Genomic DNA, 18,821 nt, shown 5'->3' on the forward strand with positions numbered 1-18,821 from the left:
CTGGAAAATATGGCTCCGCATGCCACCTGTGGCACCCATACCATAGGTTTGTCATCACTAGACTATAGATTCCTATTGTTGTGAGCCGCCCCGAGTCTCCGGAGAGGGGCGGCATACAAATCTAATTAATAATAATAATAATAATAATAATAATAATAATAATAATAGTAGTAGTAATAATAATAATTGCGATGTCGATGAGAAAGTATGGATCATCGACATCGCAATCCCAGGAGACAGCAGAATTGAGGAGAAGCAGCTAGAGAAATCAGTGAAATACGAAGATCTAAAAATCGAGCTGCAACGACTCTGGCATAAGCCAGTGAAAGTGGTCCCAGTGGTACTTGGCACGCTGGGCGCAGTGCCAAAGGATCTCAGCGGACATTTGAAAACCATTGGAATTGACAAAATCTCCATCTGTCAATTGCAAAAGGCCGCTTTACTGGGATCGGCTTACATAATTTGCCGCTACATCACGCAGTCCTAGGTGCTTGGGAAGCGCCCGACTGGTGATGAAATACGAAATCCAGCATAGTGATCTCGTTTGCTGTGTTGTACTGACATAATAATAATAATAATAATAATAATAATAATAATAATAATAATAATAATAATAATCCTATACTTAAAAAAACAACAACACAGCCAGCCAGATACTCCCGAGAACTCCACTAGTTTATCATGAAAACTCCCAACTGTGTTTCTCAACAAGGGGGTCACTGAGGGTATTCTGCCTTTTGAACAGGGGCTTTGCGATCATTTTGCAAAAGCTGCCCTTCAAAGCAATTTAAACCAATAAGTCTCCCCCAAATCTTGCTGCACGGATTCCTATAAATGTATTCTGGGTAAGGAGCACTTTCACTTACCTAACCCCAATTTACAATAAGTAAATTCTAAAGAAATAATAAAAATAAAACCAGCAGACTTTTATGCTAAGGTTATACTCCCCCCAAAAGCTTGCATGAAGCAAAAAACGCTGAACAGTGGATAAAGGGGAGTTGCAGGGAATGGCTGTCAAGTTTTATAACTCAAATGCTTTGACAAATGTACTCAGTTTTTAAGTACTGCATTACTCAAAGCGGTTTGCTTCTTTATCTCAGGTTCTTTTAAAGCATTTCTTCTATCTTATCTACAGCTGTATTTCTAAAGCACGTAGCAGACAACAAGAACAAAATAGAACGCATCACAGCATTATGAAGGTTATTGGCTTTGCTTTGTGTACACAGGAGATTCCGCTGGGTTAAAAGCATATCCTAGGAGGGACGAGCCTTACTGTATATTCAACTTTGTGTCCAGTGTTAGAGAGGTCTTTTTCTGTTGGGGAAAGGGGACAGGATAAGATATTGAGGGCTATTTTAATTCCACCTGAATGAGAGTAGCTACTGCACATACAGAAGTGGGGGATAGGCCACACGATTGAAAAAGCCATATAATGTGATGGTAAATGCATGAGAAAGGAGTTCTTGGGCTCTTCTCAAAGCTCTGTTTTAGGCCCAATACTTTTCAACATCTTAGAAACATAGAAGATTGACAGCAGAAAAAGACCTCCTGGTCCATCTAGTCTGCCCTTAACCTATTTCCTGTATTTTATCTTAGGATGGATATATGTTTATTCCAGGCATGTTTAAATTCATTTACTGTGGATTTACCAACCATGTCTGCTGGAAGCCTTTGGAGCCTGGGGAGGGCGAGCCTACTGGGCCCACCAGAAGAAGGGAAACAGGCCATTTCACGCCTCCAATGGGCCTTTGGGGGAGGGGACAGGGGAAGCTGTTTTTGCCCTCCCCCTGCATTGAATTATGGGTGTGGGCACTCATGCGTGTGTGATAGCGCACGCATACGCTCTTTCGGCATTCGAAGAAAAAAAGGTTCGCCATCACTGGTATAGACTTTCCTGTCTGAGCAGGGGGTAGGACTGGCAGACCTCAAACTCTGCCATTCGGTTAATTCTGCTCTGACTCTACAATCCATCACTTTGTTCTTTGAAGGGAACCAAATTCACATAAGGGACCTTGTGAACGCATTGACATTTCAAGTGAGGTTAGAGAACACAGGAGCAAGCGTTCCACTTCCTTACCTAAACTGTGCCCATTCTTTGTGTAGAAGCAGGTATTGTTGATGAGGTTCACACAGCAGCCGATCACATCGCCAGTAGTGAAAGTGGGGCCGTAGGGCTGCCCTGTCCCTGAGGAGCAGAAGGAGTGTCCATCGTCGCCGTGATAGCCGTAGGAATGCTTATCCCAACCTGAACAAAAGGAAAAAGACAAGCCAAAGAGATCATGTTTAGAACGTGACGGGCCTGACATCTGGAAGTAAGAGATTCATAGGTGACATCACTAGGAAATGTTCAGCATTTGTATTACTAATGCAGGAGGATTCTAGTATGTGCAAAACAATCTTCATGGAATGTTCTCGCCCCCCAAGGATTGGAACGTGGCCCTTTTCAAGGTGGAATCACTCCCCGAGTGCTTGAGAAAGCTCTTCTGTGAAGGATATTTAGAAAATAATTAGTGGAGGAAGTGATTGCGATAAATAAGCTGTCTTGATCCAAACACAGAGGAGCCAGAAAAGAATGGAGAATTGTTTATCATGGCAAAAATAAGAATTGAATGGTGGCCATACATACAAATTGAATCAAAATACAGTGGTACCTCTACTTACGAACAATTCGTTCCATGGTCAGGTTCTTAAGTAGAAAAGTTTGTAAGAAGAAGCAATTTTTCCCATAGGAATCAATGTAAAAGCAAATAATGCATGTCATTGGGGAAACCTCAGGGAGAGTGGAGGCCGTTTCCTCCCAGGAGATTCGTAGAGAGGCCCCACGGAGGCTTCTCCCCGTCTTTTCTGGTCCTGTTTCCTCCCAGGAGATGCCTAGAGAGGCCCCACGGAGGCTTCTCCTCACCTTTTCCGGCCCTGTTTCCCCCCAGGAGATTCCTAGAGAGGCCCCACGGAGGCTTCTCTCCGTCTTTTCTGGTCCTGTTTCCCCCCAGGAGATTCCTAGAGAGGCCCCACAGAGGCTTCTCCCTGCCTTTTCTAGCCCTGTTTCCTCCCAGGAGATTCCTAGAGAGGCCCCACGGAGGCTTCTCCCTGCCTTTTCTAGCCCTGTTTCCTCCCAGGAGATTCCTAGAGAGGCCCCACAGAGGCTTCTCCCTGCCTTTTCTAGCCCTGTTTCCTCCCAGGAGATTCCTAGAGAGGCCCCACGGAGGCTTCTCCCTGCCTTTTCTAGCCCTGTTTCCTCCCAGGAGATTCCTAGAGAGGCCCCACAGAGGCTTCTCCCTGCCTTTTCTAGCCCTGTTTCCTCCCAGGAGATTCCTAGAGAGGCCCCACGGAGGCTTCTCCCTGCATTTTCCGGTTACAGTTTCGGAGGCTTGGGTTTGTAAGTGGAAAATGGTTCTTGAGAAGAGACAAAAAAATCTTGAACACCCGGTTCTTATCTAGAAAAGTTCATTCTTAGGTAGAGGTACCACTGTATAAGAAAGACAGAGAAGGGACAGGTATTGACAGAAACATACATCCCACTGGACAAAATCTTTTTAGGACCAGATGAAAAAATAATATCCAAAATATACAAATATCTATTAGAAACAGATAAAATAGAAGAAATGGTCAAAGAACCAATCCCACATTTCCCCAGATCTCTTATGCAGATAGGTTGCCCAAGCTACAGCACAGCTGCCTCTTCTTCATGAATTTGTCTTTTCCTGACAGTTCTAATCATAAATCCGACCTTAATACAGGATCTATATTTCAAGGTCTGGTTAAAGGGAACATGGGGCTTAGGAAGAAACACAATCCTCTATTCCCTTCATAATCACTTAATAGCAGTTAAGAAATTAAGAAGCTATGTTGGCATTCATCTGCAGAATACAGGCAGACGGAACTAATCAGGAGCCCCTTGCAAGCAAATAAAAATTTACTGTGGCGGCCTGCAAACAGAAGGAAAAGACAGACAGAAGATAAGACAGGAAAGACAGACAGAAGAAAAAAGAAAATAAGACAAAAAAAGACTGGGTATTGATCATAGAAACATAGAAGACTGACGGCAGAAAAAGACCTCCTGGTCCATCTAGTCTGCCCTTATACTATTTTCTGTATTTTATCTTAGGATGGATAGATGTTTATCCAAGGCATGTTTAAATTCAGTTACTGTGGATTTATCTACCACGTCTGCTGGAAGTTTGTTCCAAGCATCTACTACGCTTTCAGTAAAATAATATTTTCTCACGTTGCTTTTGATCTTTCCCCCAACTAACTTCAGATTGGGTCCCCTTGTTCTTGTGTTCACTTTCCTATTAAAAGCACTTCCCTCCTGGACCTTATTTAACCCTTTAACATATTTAAATGTTTCGATCATGTCCCCCCTTTTCCTTCTGTCCTCCAGACTATACAGATTGAGTTCATTAAGTCTTTCCTGATACATTTTATGCTTAAGACCTTCCATCATTGTCCGATTGCAGCAGTCTGCTAGAGGCCAAACCAGTTAAATACCTACTCCTGTTTAAGAAACTCAAAGGATCTTCTACTACAGTAGTTTTGAATCTGGATGAAAGGCCTCTATGTTAGCTCTGAAGTGTCATAGCCACAGGATGGGCTTTTGTGTGGATTTAGGCTTAGCCACGTTGTAAGACATTGTTTTTCTCATTCTCTTTCAACACAAACCACCGTTTCCAGTCAAGGAAGTATTGAAGCATCACGTTGCACAATCCACAATCAAGTAGTCATGGACTAAATATATTCTGCTATACCACAAGCAGTCCCCGACACAGGAGCTGGATGTTCAGGATTAAAAGTCCCACCACCTGCAAGCCAAAAATACTAGGACATTGCCTAAGGCCAAAAGCTGAACAAGCAGAAATTAGTGTTTAAGTCCAGATTGATTTAGCCATCGTTAAAATTTATGAAACACGCAGAACGAAATCTGGCAATATGGCAGCTGTCTTCCATTTCATAAATGGCTAGTGTGAGAGTACGGTAATCCCTCGCTATTTCGTGGTTCATCTTTTGCGGATTCACTACTTCACGGGTTTTCAAAGGGGGCTTAAATCCATTAAATCCATTGAAAATTTTAAATCCTTTAAAAATTCATAAAATTCTTCTGCAGTACTACTGTAGTAAAGAAACTGGTAGGATATCACATGTAGTTCCATCTGAGAAACATTATAGTATGACTGTTTAATGCAAAGGGTGGGTTTTAAAAGTCCAAATACTCGTTAAATACATTAAAAAATATCTTTCCTCTATTTCACGGAAATTCGTTTTTCACGAGTGGTCTTGGAACGCACCCCCCGTGAAAAATGAGGGATTACTGTAGTCCTATAATCCACATTATTCTAGAACTGCTTTTTAGAAACATAGAAACATAGAAGACTGACGGCAGAAAAAGACCTCATGGTCCATCTAGTCTGCCCTTATACTATTTCCTGTATTTTATCTTACAATGGATATATGTTTATCCCAGGCATATTTAAATTCAGTTACTGTGGATTTACCAACCACGTCTGCTGGAAGTTTGTTCCAAGGATCTACTACTCTTTCAGTGAAATAATATTTTCTCACGTTGCTTTTGATCTTTCCCCCAACTAACTTCAGATTGTGTCCCCTTGTTTTTGTGTTCACTTTCCTATTAAAAACACTTCCCTCCTGAACCTTATTTAACCCTTTAACATATTTAAATGTTTCAATCATGTCCCCTCTTTTCCTTCTGTCCTCCAGACTATTAGCAGGAATGATGTTCTTCTCACCGCTACAAAAGGAACTCCAAAGGTTAAAATATCATGGAGATCACGCTATATTCAAACACGCAGGTTTGAGCGCATAAAAACATACACTCTGTGCTCTTGTTTGTGATCTGTCAGGTTGCTCCAATTGCTGTCAACACCCTTATCTGAAAGCACAGTGACACACAGCTTACTCTAAAGTGCTCCACCTGAAAACAGTTTATATTTAGTTTCAGAATTAAAACAGGGACAGGGTGACCTACTTGATTCTTACACACCCAAACCTATAACTATAGGAACGCTTGTACATACATCTTACTTTTAAAACAATGATTTGGGGAATAAAACATCCAGATGACAACCTAACATTGGAATCTCCAGCATTTTCTAGAATACGTTACCACACCCTTCTGGAGCCCTCTTAATTCATCTGCTATGATTAATTTTCAGTTTCACACCAAATTTTAAGCATCAGAAACAACAAACAATTGGCTATGGTTTGATGTATTAAATGGTAGCTACAAACGTTAGAGGCAAATGAATGAGCCTGCTTAAAATACCTGCCGGGCCTTATTCCCAATAGTGATTGCTTCTGTTTTACATCCATTCAACAAAACAATGTCGTTTGGCGGGGCCCAGGGGAAAAGCCTTCTCTGTGGCGGCCCCGGCCCTCTGGAACCAACTCTCCCCCGGAAATTTGAATTGCCCCCACCCTCCTTGCCTTTCGTAAGCTCCTTAAAACCCACCTCTGCCGTCAGGCATGGGGGAACTGAGATATTCTTTCCCCCTAGGCATTTACAATTTAGGCATGCTATGTTTGTTTGTAGGGATGTTTGGTTTTACAATAAGGGTTTTTTAGTTGTTTTAGTATTGGATTTATATGATGTTTTTTATTATTGTTGTCAGCCGCCCCGAGTCTACAGAGAGGGGTGGCATACAAATCCAATAAATAAATAAATAAATAAATAATAAAGGCTGCAAGGGAAGCCAAATTACTATGAACAGTCACTAAACAAGGACTACTATATTACATTATTCATCCTGTCATAGAACCCTGAAAAGTATGAGTTTTAATCAGGCCAAATTATGAAAGAACGTCTGAACCCTCAAATTAGAATCTTGTTTAGGCTCCTTGGTCACTATAGATAGTACCACACAAATATACTCTGAAATATATAAACCCACCCAAAAGATGTGCTGGCACGTTACCAAATAACACTCCTGTCTCTTCTTAATAATGACAATTGTTAGGATAAATTTTGCTCCCTACATGGAACTGAAATCATCATTGGTTCCTTTTGCATATAGCACATTAGATATTAGAGTATCAACCAATTGAGTCTTCAGAGAGGGGCAGCATACAAGTCTAAATAATAATAATAATAATAATAATAATAATAATAATAATAATAATAATCCATCGAAATTGACAAAATCTCCACCGGAACTTGTGCCGGAACTACCATTTACCAAAGAACTGGTGGGATCATAAGCCCGAAAAAGTGGTCAAAAATGAGCAAGCAAAACTACTGTGGGACTTCTGACTTCAGACTGACCGAATTCTGTAGCATCACACACCAGACATTGTGATCATGGAGAAAAAGAAAGTATGGATCATCGACATCGCAATCCCAGGAGACAGCAGAATTGAGGAGAAGCAGCTAGAGAAATTAGTGAAATACGAAGATCTAAAAATCGAGCTGCAACGACTCTGGCATAAACCTGTGAAAGTGGTCCCAGTGGTACTTGGCACGCTGGGCGCAGTGCCAAAGGATCTCAGCGGACATTTGAAAACCATCGGAATTGACAAAATCTCCATCTGTCAATTGCAAAAGGCAATTGGGATCAGCAAACATAATTCGCCGCTACATGACGCAGTCCTAGGTGCTTGGGAAGCGCCCAACTGGTGATGAAATACGAAATCCAGCATAGTGATCTTGTTTGCTGTGTTGTACTGACATCATAATAATAATAATAATAATAATAATAATAATAATAATAATAATAATAATAATAATAATAATTGTATTTAAATTTGGAGGATAAGTTTTCCAAATGCAATTTTGTTGGCTTACATTTAGCTGCCTTCAGATGCAGCATAATTTTGGATTTCATCCCCCAAAAATACACAAATTCCACCCTTTCCAAAGCAAGACAGCACATGGAATTTATGTCATGCAAATGATGTGAAACTGCGATGACAAATTATACCAATCAGGTAAATGCAAATTTAATGAACTTTTGGCTACGACCGAATCTGTTAAAAGCTGAACTTTATTGTACCCTCTGACCATTGACAGATCTGAACCTCAATAAAGATCACAGGTGCCCAAAACAATAAGTGGAATATCTGTTTTCCCATCAGAGTTGTTGGTTGTATAGCAACACCTTTTTTTTTCCGAATCAGCTTAAACAGGCATATAGAACAGTAACCTTATTTGTGTTTTGCAATCAGCTGCATTCATCTAGTGATGTGTTGTCAGGAAGATGTTACTGGAAAAGCCGGATAGCCCAGCAATCGGAACTAATGAATGGCCATTATCCCAGAAGTTGCAACCAAATACATTTCTCGTCGTCAGCCTCAAAGATATTCAATTGCAGAGGCAGCCTCAAAGGCCTGCATTGAGCGCCCGTCACATGTTTACAGGTCTCACCTGATGCTGTCAATTACATGACTTCCTGCAACTAAGCATGTGCAATTTTAGATTAAGAAAGAAGCTGCAATTAAGCACTAATTATTCCTCAGTACGCGAGGCAGGTGCCAGGATTTAAAAGTAGAGCCACATATTGAAATAGAAGAATCCAAAATTAAGTCATGCGCAGTGATGGCAAACCTATGGCATGGTTGCCAAAGGTGGCATGCGGAGCCATATCTGTTGGCACCCAAGCCATTGCCCTAGTTTAGTCCAACGTGCATGTGTGTGCCAGCCAGCTGATTTTTGGCTCACACAGAGGCTCTGGGGGGTGTTTTTGGCTTTCAGAGAGCCTCCAGAGGGATGGGGAGGGTGTTTTTACCTTACTCCGGGGCTCCAGATAAGCCTTTGAAGCCTGTGAAGGGTGAAACACCAGCCTACCGGGCCCACCAGAAGTTGGGAAACTGGCTATTTCCAGCCTCCAGAAGGCCTCAAGGGGGAGGGGGCAGGGGAAGCTGTTTTCGCCCTCCCTAGGCATTGAATTATGGGTGTGGGAACTCACGCCTGTGCAATAGCACGCGCTCACACTCTTTTGGCACCCGAGGAAAGAAAGGTTCACCGTTACTGGTCACGTGCATTTTTTTTTTTAAAAAGACATGTTTAAACAGAACTTATTGGCTTTTTAAACAGAAATATCTGGGGAGGGTTGAATCTGAACTGCCAGCCTGTCTTGTGAACCTTTTCAACTTTATTTCGGCCATGAAAGTAGTCATATACTTTCACTTACAAATGTCAGAAACATAGAAACATAGAAGACTGACGGCAAAAAAAGACCTCATGATCCATCTAGTCTGCCCTTATACTATTTCCTGTATTTTATCTTAGGATGGATATATGTTCATCCCAGGCATGTTTAAATTCAGTTACTGTGGATTTACCAACCACGTCTGCTGGAAGTTTGTTCCAAGGATCTACTACTCTTTCAGTAAAATAATATTTTCTCACGTTGCTTTTGATCTTTCCCCCAACTAACTTCAGATTGTTCCCCTTGTTCTTGTGTTCACTTTCCTATTAAAAACACTTCCCTCCTGAACTTTATTTAACCCTTTAACATATTTAAATGTTTCGATCATGTCCCCCCTTTTCCTTCTGTCCTCCAGACTATACAGATTGAGTTCATGAAGTCTTTCCTGATACGTTTTATGCTTAAGACCTTCCACCATTCTTGTAGCCCGTTCTTTGGACCCGTTCAATTTTGTCAATATCTTTTTGTAGGTGAGGTCTCCAGAACTGAACACAGTATTCCAAATGCGGTCTCACCAGCGCTCTATATAGCGAGATCACAATCTCCCTCTTCCTGCTTGTTATACCTCTAGCTATGCAGCCAAGCATCCTACTTGCTTTCCCTACCGCCAAAGTTTTCATAATACCAGGTGCCAAAGGTTTTCAAATGCTGGGACAAGCATCCAAAGATGCATCATTTCCAACGGGATGTGTGTTTTGCTGAGAAGGCATGATACATGTATTGGCTCAGCTGAGATCTAAATAAATTCCTCTACTCTGAGCAGTTTCACTCCCAAATGTGAGGAAATATAAGAGGAAGGCAAAACGAAGGCTGGGCAGATGCCAAAGGAGAAACTGCAATAAAGGGAAATCTCCCTGAAAACTTAGGGTTGCATTACTTTACCATCTGCTTCCAATTCACAGCGCTAAAGCTGCTCGTTCCCGGAGACTAATAGCTGAAGGAGCCCAGAGAAGCAGAAGTTATTTCATCAGCTAAAAAACCCCAACAGGTTTTGGATTCTCTAAACAGCTGCTGCTAGATCACCATTATTTAAAGCCTGGCACATCTTAGGCAGTTGCTGAAGAAACGGCATCTCGGTTTGGCAATTTCCCTCTTTATTAGTATACTTTTCCTTGTCTTTGGAGATTCTCAGTCATCCAAGTGGCCTCAATGACTCTCAGAAAGAGTGCTAACTACCAGATGACTGCCAGAAATATAAATCTTTCCATCTTTAATTGTTCAGTCGAAACTGAAGTTTTCTTGGACCAGAAGTGAAATGTCTTCAAAAAAAGCAAACTCCAGTTGCCCTTTTTTGGAGGTGGGTGGGGAGTACCTTTGGAGATATATATATCCCCTTGCTTTAGAATGTTATATATATACCGTATATATGTGATGTTCCTTCGATACACCAGGGTGATTCGACACAAAAATATGTAACCCTTCCCTGGTGCAGATCTGAAGGGATTAGATACTGTAGCCTAGAGGATAATTCTCTGCCTTACAAGGCAAAGGTTGCAAGTTCAAGTCCCAGTGGGTATGGCGAGCTGATGAGGCCAAAATAAGGCTGAAATAAATCTATCCTAGTCTCCCTTAATTTTCAAATTCAGCAAAAAAACATGTGACATACACATATATATATGTATCAAATGTTTTTAGCTGGAATTTTAAAATTAAGGGAGACTAGGATGGTCCCATTTCGGCCTTGTTCTGGCCTCATCAGCTGGCCACACCCTCCCTTACTGGGATTCGGTCTGGCAGCCTCTGCCTTGTAAGGCAGAGAATTAGCAGTTGAGCCACCAGACCTGATCCCTCCAGCTCTGTACCAGGGAGGGGCTATATGTTTTTTTATGTCGGATCACCCTGGTATATTGAAGGAACGTCACAGCTCCTTTTTGCCTCTAGGCCCAACCCAGGACCATTTCAAGGCAGTTAATTTATTCATAGCCGACAACTATATTCTGTATGTATCAAATGTTTTTAGCTGGAATTTTAAAATTAAGGGAGAATAGGATGGTCCCATTTCGGCCTTGTTCTGGCCTCATCAGCTAGCCACACCCTTCCTTATTGGGATTCGATATATATAAGGGGATTATAGAAGCATATAGAAAGATAGAAGATTGATGGCAGAAAAAGACTCCATGATCCATATAGGTTGGCGAGACCTAGGGGAAGAGCCTTCTCTGTGGGGGCCACGGCCCTCTGGAATCAGCTGCACCCATAGATTCGTACTGCCCCCACCCTCCTTGCCTTCCGAAAAAGTTTAAAAACTCATCTTTGCTGCCAGGCCTGGGGTTCCTTAGACCTTCCCCCCTGACTGATGAATGTTTAGTTTGACTGCTGAATGAATGATATTGATAGTTTTTAATTAGAATTTTAATTGTTTTTTAAGGTATAATTGGATTGTTATTGTTGTTTCCTGTTTTTCTGTACATGCTGTGAGCCGCCCCGAGTCCTCGGAGAGGGGCAGCATATAAATCCAATTAAATAAATAAATAAATAGTCTGCCCCTATATTATTTCATGTATTTTACCTTAGTATGGATATATTTGTAACCCAGGAATGTTTCAATTCAGTTGCTGTGGATTTACCAACGACGTCCGTTGGAAGTTTGTTCCAAGCATCTACTACTCTTTCAGTCAAATATTTTCTCACATTGCTTCTGATCTTTCCCCCAACTAACCTCAAATTGTCCCCCCTTGTTCTTGTGTTCACTTTCCTATTAAAAATGCTTCGCTCCTGAACCTTATTTAACCCTTTAACATATTTAAATGTTTTGATCATGTCCCCCCTTTCCCTTCTGTCCTCCAGACTATACAGATGGAGTTCATTAAGTCTTTCCTGATAGGTTTTGTGCTTAAGACCTTCCACCATTTTTGTAGCCCGTTTTTGGACCCGTTCAATTTTATCAATATATTATCTTTGCTTAGTGATCCTGAAGTTGCATTCAAAGTTTCCTAACTAAAGAAAAGGGTAAAATTCTGTGGGGGGGGGGGGAGGGAAGAATAGAGAGAAAAGTTTGTGTTGGCACCGAAACTTTCCATTTTAACTGTTACAAAAACAGTTGATCTCAATAGAACTGCCATCAATAAATAGCACAGACGGGCAGTTCTATAAATATAAGCATCTAGTTTAATCCAAGCATTCTAATTCATTGTGGGAAATCTGGTGACCAAGAGCTGCATCCAATCCTTGAATCCACCTTTTAAAGCCGTAGAGCCTTTTTGGATTATCAAGGCTAAAAACTGTTAACACTTTTAAGGGGTAAAAAGTCCTAAATATGGACTATTTGCAGCTATCTGCAGTAGTGATTATCCAGACTTTGCAAGAATCCAGTCACTAGAATCCAGTTGCAAATAGCCGTTGGTCCAAGTTTTTTGTATGCCAAATCTGATAGTTTTATTTTACAATTGCATTATTTATTTAAAGAAAAACAAAAAAAAATAGCAAAAGAAAAATAAGAAAAATATATCCTCACTATTCACAAAACTGGAATCTCTCAGTGGTCACATGCCTCCCTGTCCACTTTCCATTATTTCCTCATCTGCTGTGGCCACAGAAAAAATTATAAACTAAGACCTTTAAAGGGTTACCCGTTCTTGCCCCATCTAAAGAGGGTATAAAATCAGAAAATATCTTACATTTAGCAAAAAAAAAAATCAAACTGAATGTGCAGAAATAAAAATAGAAATGCTGGGGGCAGGGGGCTGACCTTGGGGGTAAAAGCATCAGGAAGGAAAGATTCAAGAGCCAATAATGGAAGTCAAGAGGAAGAGGGAGAGGGAGAAGAGGAGGAGGAGGGAGAAGAAGAGGAAGGAGAGGAGGAGGAAGAAGAAGAAGAAGAGGAGGAGGAGGAGGAGAGGAGGAGGAGGAGGGGAGCAGGAGGAGAGGAGCAGGAGAAGGAGAAGGAGAGGAGGAGGAGGAGGAGGAGGAAGAAGAAGAAGAGGAGGAGGAGGGGAGGAGGAGGAGGAGGAGGAGAGGAGCAGGAGGAGAGGAGCAGGAGCAGGAGAGGAGGAGGAGGAGGAGAAGAGGGGGAAGGGGAGGAGGAGAGGAGCAGGAGAAGGAGGAGGAGAAGAAGAAGAAAAAGAGGAGGAAGAGGAGAAGAAGAAGAGGAGCAGGAGGAGGAAGAGGAGCAGGAGAAGGAGAAGAAGAAGAGGGGGAGGAGGAGAAGAGGAGGAAGAGGAGCAGGAGGAGGAGGAGGAGAAGGAGGAAGAGGAGAAGAAGAACAACAACAACCACCACAACCAGAAGAAGAAAAAGAGGAGGAAGAGGAGGAGAAGAAGAGGAGCAGGAGGAGGAAGAGGAGCAGGAGAAGGAGGAGGAGAAGGAGAAGAAGAAGAGGGGGAGGAGGAGGAGAAGAGGAGGAAGAGGAGCAGGAGGAGGAGGAGGAGAAGGAGGAAGAGGAGAAGAAGAACAACAACAACCACCACAACCAGAAGAAGAAAAAGAGGAGGAAGAGGAGGAGAAGAAGAAGAGGAGCAGGAGGAGGAAGAGGAGCAGGAGAAGGAGGAGGAGAAGGAGAAGAAGAAGAGGGGGAGGAGGAGGAGAAGAGGAGGAAGAGGAGCAGGAGGAGGAGGAGGAGAAGGAGGAAGAGGAGAAGAAGAAGAACAACAACAACCACCACAACCAGAAGAAGAAGAAGAAGAGGAGGAAGAGGAGCAGGAGGAGGAGGAGGAGAAGAAAAAGAGGAGGAGGAGGAAGAGGAGGAGAAGAAGAACAACAACAACAACAGCAACCACCACAACCAGAAGAAGAAGAAGAGGAGGAGGAGGAGGAGGAGGAGGAGGAGGAGGAGAACTGCTTGGCACATTCAGCTTCATCTATTTTTGGAGTAACATCCCAGACACAAGGGCGGCAAAGTAATGAATTTGCAAATATAGGGTGGGCAGATCATATCTCACCACAGAAGCAACGCTTTGGTTCAAATGAAAGCTGTCAATCTGTTGTGGCAAAAAAAACCCAAAGTTCTAAACCACTCTTTTACCCAATAACGAATGATATTAAAGGAGACGTTTTCATGAACTGTAGCCTATTTCATCAGATGCGCATAGAGTGGCTAGACCAGCTTTTTTTCTCTCAAGCTTGAGAGCTTGAAGATGTGTGGACTGCAATCCAAACCTCGCTGGCTGGGAAATTTTAGGAGTTTAAGCCCACATATCTTCAAGCTGCCACGGCTGAGAAACACTGGCCTAGATTTAGAGAGGATTTAAATTGGGGTGGTGGGTGGGGAAAGGAAAAGGAAGATAGGTTGGCGATGCAGATTTCAGGTGAGATTTTACCAATGCCCGGCAATTAACAAGAGTAATGGGTCCAAAACCTGCTGTGTTTGCCTGACTGCTTTCCAACCTTTTGATATGTAAGACCAGAGTCCTCCGGGAGTTGGGTGGCATATAAAAATTTTAAATTAAAAAAATTTAAATTAAAAAATTTTAAATTAAAAAAATTTAAATTAAAAAAATTTAAATTAAAAAAATTTAAATTAAAAAAAATTAAATTAAAAAAAATTAAATTAAAAAAATTTAAATTAAAATTAAAATTCCTCAAGAATTTTTAAACCCAAAGCTGCAGTTAGGCAATCACTTTGAGGTCTCCTAAAGCAGAGTCTCCAACCTTGGCAACTTTTAAAACTTGTGGACTTCAACTCCCAAAATTCCAAGTTGGCTGAGGAATTCTGGGAGTTGAAGTCCACAAGTCTTAAAGTTGCCAAAGAGTTCCTGGTAGGTTGAAATGATCTGATATCAAGTCCCGATGCCAAATTTGTTTTTATGCCTTTTAATACAATTGGTTGACATTTAGCAAATTATTAATGCAAATTATTAACTTCCACTATATGGAAATACAGACACCTCCTATTTTTGCAACTCAAGCAATGTTCTCCCCTCTACTAAAAAAAAGAGTCTGCCCGTGGATTCCAGGGGTAACTTTTTTCCTTTCCTTTCTGGATTGTAGAAATCCAGTAAACATCTCAGGAGCAAACACAAATAATTCTTAGCAGTGACTCACCAGGAAGTCTGTTCATGTTGACACCTTGGGCAGAGAGTCCTATTCCCATGTACCTTCAAACAAACAAAAATCTGTTAGTTCAGCAAAGGAGACAATTTCCAAACAAGGTCACAACGAGGGCTCTTCCCCACTACTAATAGTAGAGCCCAAATGGGATGAAGTTACTGATCCCTCAGTGGAGACTGTCATCAAATTCTCAAGTCATCCACAATATACATCTAACAAGGATAATATTAGTGGCCTGTAATCGAGCCAGCTTTGCGTGCTCAAACATTTTCCCTTAATAGAAAAGCTTATTAACTCTAATACAAAAATTTTATTCCTCACTAAAATATGTCAGAAAATATCAAAATTATTTTGGTCAACAATTGTGGAATAACGGTGGAGATAACCAATGCATGGAACTCACTACTCTGTAGTATCATCACCTAATTCCTAAAACTTTACCCTGAGGTTATCCACAGTTCGCCTCTCCTGATTCCTAAGAGATTTATTTATTTATTTATTTGTTTGTTTGTTTGTTCATTGGATTTGTATGCCGCCCCTCTCCGCAGACTCGGGGCGGCTAACAACAGTGACAAAAAACAGCATGTAACAATCCAATATTAAAAACAACTAAAAAAACCCTTACAGTATTATAAAACCAAACATACATACAAACATACCATGCATAAATTGTAGAAGCCTAGGGGGAAAGAATATCTCAGTTCCCCCATGTCTGACGGCAGAGGTGGGTTTTAAGAAGCTTACGAAAGGCAAGGAGGTTGGGGGCAATTCTAATCTCTGGGGGAAGTTGGTTCCAAAGGGCCAGGGCCACCACAGAGAAGGCTCTTCCCCTGGGTCCCGACAAACGACATTGTTTAGTTGACAATGTCAGAAAGCGCCGTGCATAAGAGCACCAGAGTGCCTTCCGTCCCCTGTCCTAATGTTTCTCTCTTACTGGTATCATATATATATACAGTAAGACCTCATCTATCGCGGGTGTTACGTTCCAGACCCGGCCGCGATAGGTGAAATCCCCGATGGGGAATTTATCGACTGATAGTACTTATTTAAGTATTTATATTGTAATTGTTTGGTAAGTTTTCATTGTTTTAAGTGTTTATAAACCCTTCCCACACAGTATTTATTTTAGATACAGTATTTAAATACAGTATTTACAATTTTAGATATTTTTTTTTTTGAAAAACCTGCCGATCGAGTTCCGCGGGCTGTTTAAATCTGCCGATCGACTTCCTCAGAAGCCCGCGAACCAGTGAAGATCCGCGAATGATTTTTCTCATTATTTCTTGAAAACCCGCAATGAAGTGAAGCCGCAGTAGGTGAAGAGCGATATAGCGAGGGACTACTGTATATAAATATTATATCTTTGTACACCACCAATACGTACGTGACAAAACAAATAAATAAACAGGTTTTGGAGATATTGCAACTTAAGCCTATTTGTCTTTATTGTAAGTTTGCTCCTTTGCCCCAAATTAATATCCAGGAAAAAGACCAGCAACTCTGATAAAGCATAGCATACACACTTCATCGTCAGCTGCGCAAGAGATATTTCCTCCTTCAGTGACTAAGTAGAGTACATCATCTATTCAAGATAATTCTAAGAAGTTATCTTCTGTTGGCAGGAATGTTTCCTCTTTACAACTGCTTTACAAGGGTTAGGCCAATTTTAATGTTTGTAAAAGCCTTTCATGTAACTGAACATGAAGGGAATAAACTCAATTGGAGTTTTTCTTTACATTATTAAGGTTGGAGGTTTCTACTCCCAAAGGATCAGACGTGTCTACATGCTGGTAGACCAGAAGGTTAAACTCCGCAGTCGGAACAAACAGGTTTTTCGCAAGAAGATCTAATCTTCCAATTTAAATATTCCATCCTGTCTCAGAACAATGTCAGTCTGGCAAATCCTGTCTTCTTGGATGCACAGGACGTTCTGGTGTTGCTGAATTACAAGTCTCAGGTGTCCCAGATAGCAAGGCAAAAGGTTAAGGACACCGATAAAATGAATAAAAATCCTGTTCTTCAGGTCACCTATTTCCATGGCTAGAGTGCACCATGAATCCTTTCTCTGTGGGATGCCTAACCTAACCTACAGTATGTACCCCCCAGATGTAATGACTTCAATGCCCATAATGCTCAACAGCTGTCCATTTCAGGATTTTTATTAATATTGATTGTTTCTTCATTGCTTATTTGACCCCCTATGACAATCATGATTCTTGACAAATCTATATTTTCTTTTATGTACACTGACAGCATATACACCAAGACAAATTCCTTGTGTGTCCAATCACACTTGGCCAATAAAGAATTCTATTCTATTCTATGCTGGCTGGGGAATTCTGGGAGTTGAAGTCTAAATATCTTCAAGTTGCCAAGGTTGGGAAACACTGTTCTACTGTACTGTACTATACTGTACTCTACTCTACTCTACTGTACTCTATTCTATTCTATTCTATTCTATTAAAGCTTGTCCATTCTGGAGGGTCCCAGTCGATTGTTTATAAAGATGTAGATTATGCAAATGCTTCATAGGACAGACACGCTAAAGTAAAAGAGTTAACCTGCACATGAACCTAATTATTATTATAAGTCATACATTCAGAAACACCGATTCATTAAAATTAGAACTGTAGTCATACACTAAAATTTTGGGTAGCATCTTGATGATGGGTGGAAAATGACACAGAAGTGACAGGTTCTAAAGCCAACAAGCTCTGAGGTTTTAATTTTTTTTAAAAAACTCAAAAAAAAATAGAGATCGCCCCTTCATATCTAAAATCATAACTATAATCTGATATGGTACGTTAAACATTTTTATACCTTCCTCTGCCTCGCACTAATAGGTCAAGCTGATAATGAAAATTTACCTTCCATTCAATTACTGGTATTCTGGAAATGAATGAGGTTTTGTACTGCCGTACTGTACAGAGATGAATTCATACCTTCACACACACACCCCAAAAAATATGTATTTATACCACAAAGCCCAATTATAAACTGCCAACACTAGAACTCATTCATTTCCAAAGCTGCTCTGGATGTCAAATGAACGCTTATTTCACACTTTTCTTCTCATGTGCAGTTCATTAGAAGCACAGATGGGTTTTACATTATGTTACTACCGGTTCACCACTCATGCACACACTCACTTTGTGCAAGCGTGCACATAGTTCACGTGTGTGGCTGCCTTCGACATATGTGCCTGGCCTCAAAAACACGCCTAAATAGAACGGCATAATGCTGGGGGCTAATGGGCAGCCCCCCTTGCAATTTCCGCTACCAATTCGGGCGAACCGATCCGAGCCAGCTGAATACTACCTCTGATTAGATGTCTGCCAGAATTGTGGGTATTGTGACAGGGTAAAAAACAAACAAACATTGCTCACTTAGTATGGGAAAGGTTAGCATGCTTTCCAATTGGTATTCGACGCCCTCCTCTATCAGAAACGACACATGCGCCACATCATCCTATCAACAAGAGCTGGAGCAACAGATTTTGTAACTCAGAATAACTCAAGTGAACATTTGTAAAATGTTTACAAACACTGCCTGCCAGAGAGGGCAGAGTCAGTCAGACAATTCGTGTTGTTTATTGTGCAGTGTATTAACCACTTTCATTCTGTGGGACAGTAGCTCTCGTAGAATGAGATCATAATCCATGTAGTGAAATTCTACAGCTGT

At 41.2% G+C, this 18,821-nt stretch overlaps 1 protein-coding gene across 1 annotated transcript in view; it reads right to left on the minus strand.

Moving 5' to 3' along the window:
• Positions 1 to 18,821, minus strand: part of RANBP10 (RAN binding protein 10) — a 62,780-nt gene that overhangs the window by 32,415 nt on the left and 11,544 nt on the right. The window contains 2 exon segments of the mRNA XM_070760394.1: positions 2,078 to 2,245; positions 15,135 to 15,187. Of these exon segments, the coding sequence (XP_070616495.1) occupies positions 2,078 to 2,245; positions 15,135 to 15,187 (221 nt within the window).

The sequence above is a fragment of the Erythrolamprus reginae genome, chromosome 9 (assembly GCF_031021105.1).
Source record: "Erythrolamprus reginae isolate rEryReg1 chromosome 9, rEryReg1.hap1, whole genome shotgun sequence".
Lineage (NCBI taxonomy): Eukaryota > Metazoa > Chordata > Lepidosauria > Squamata > Dipsadidae > Erythrolamprus > Erythrolamprus reginae.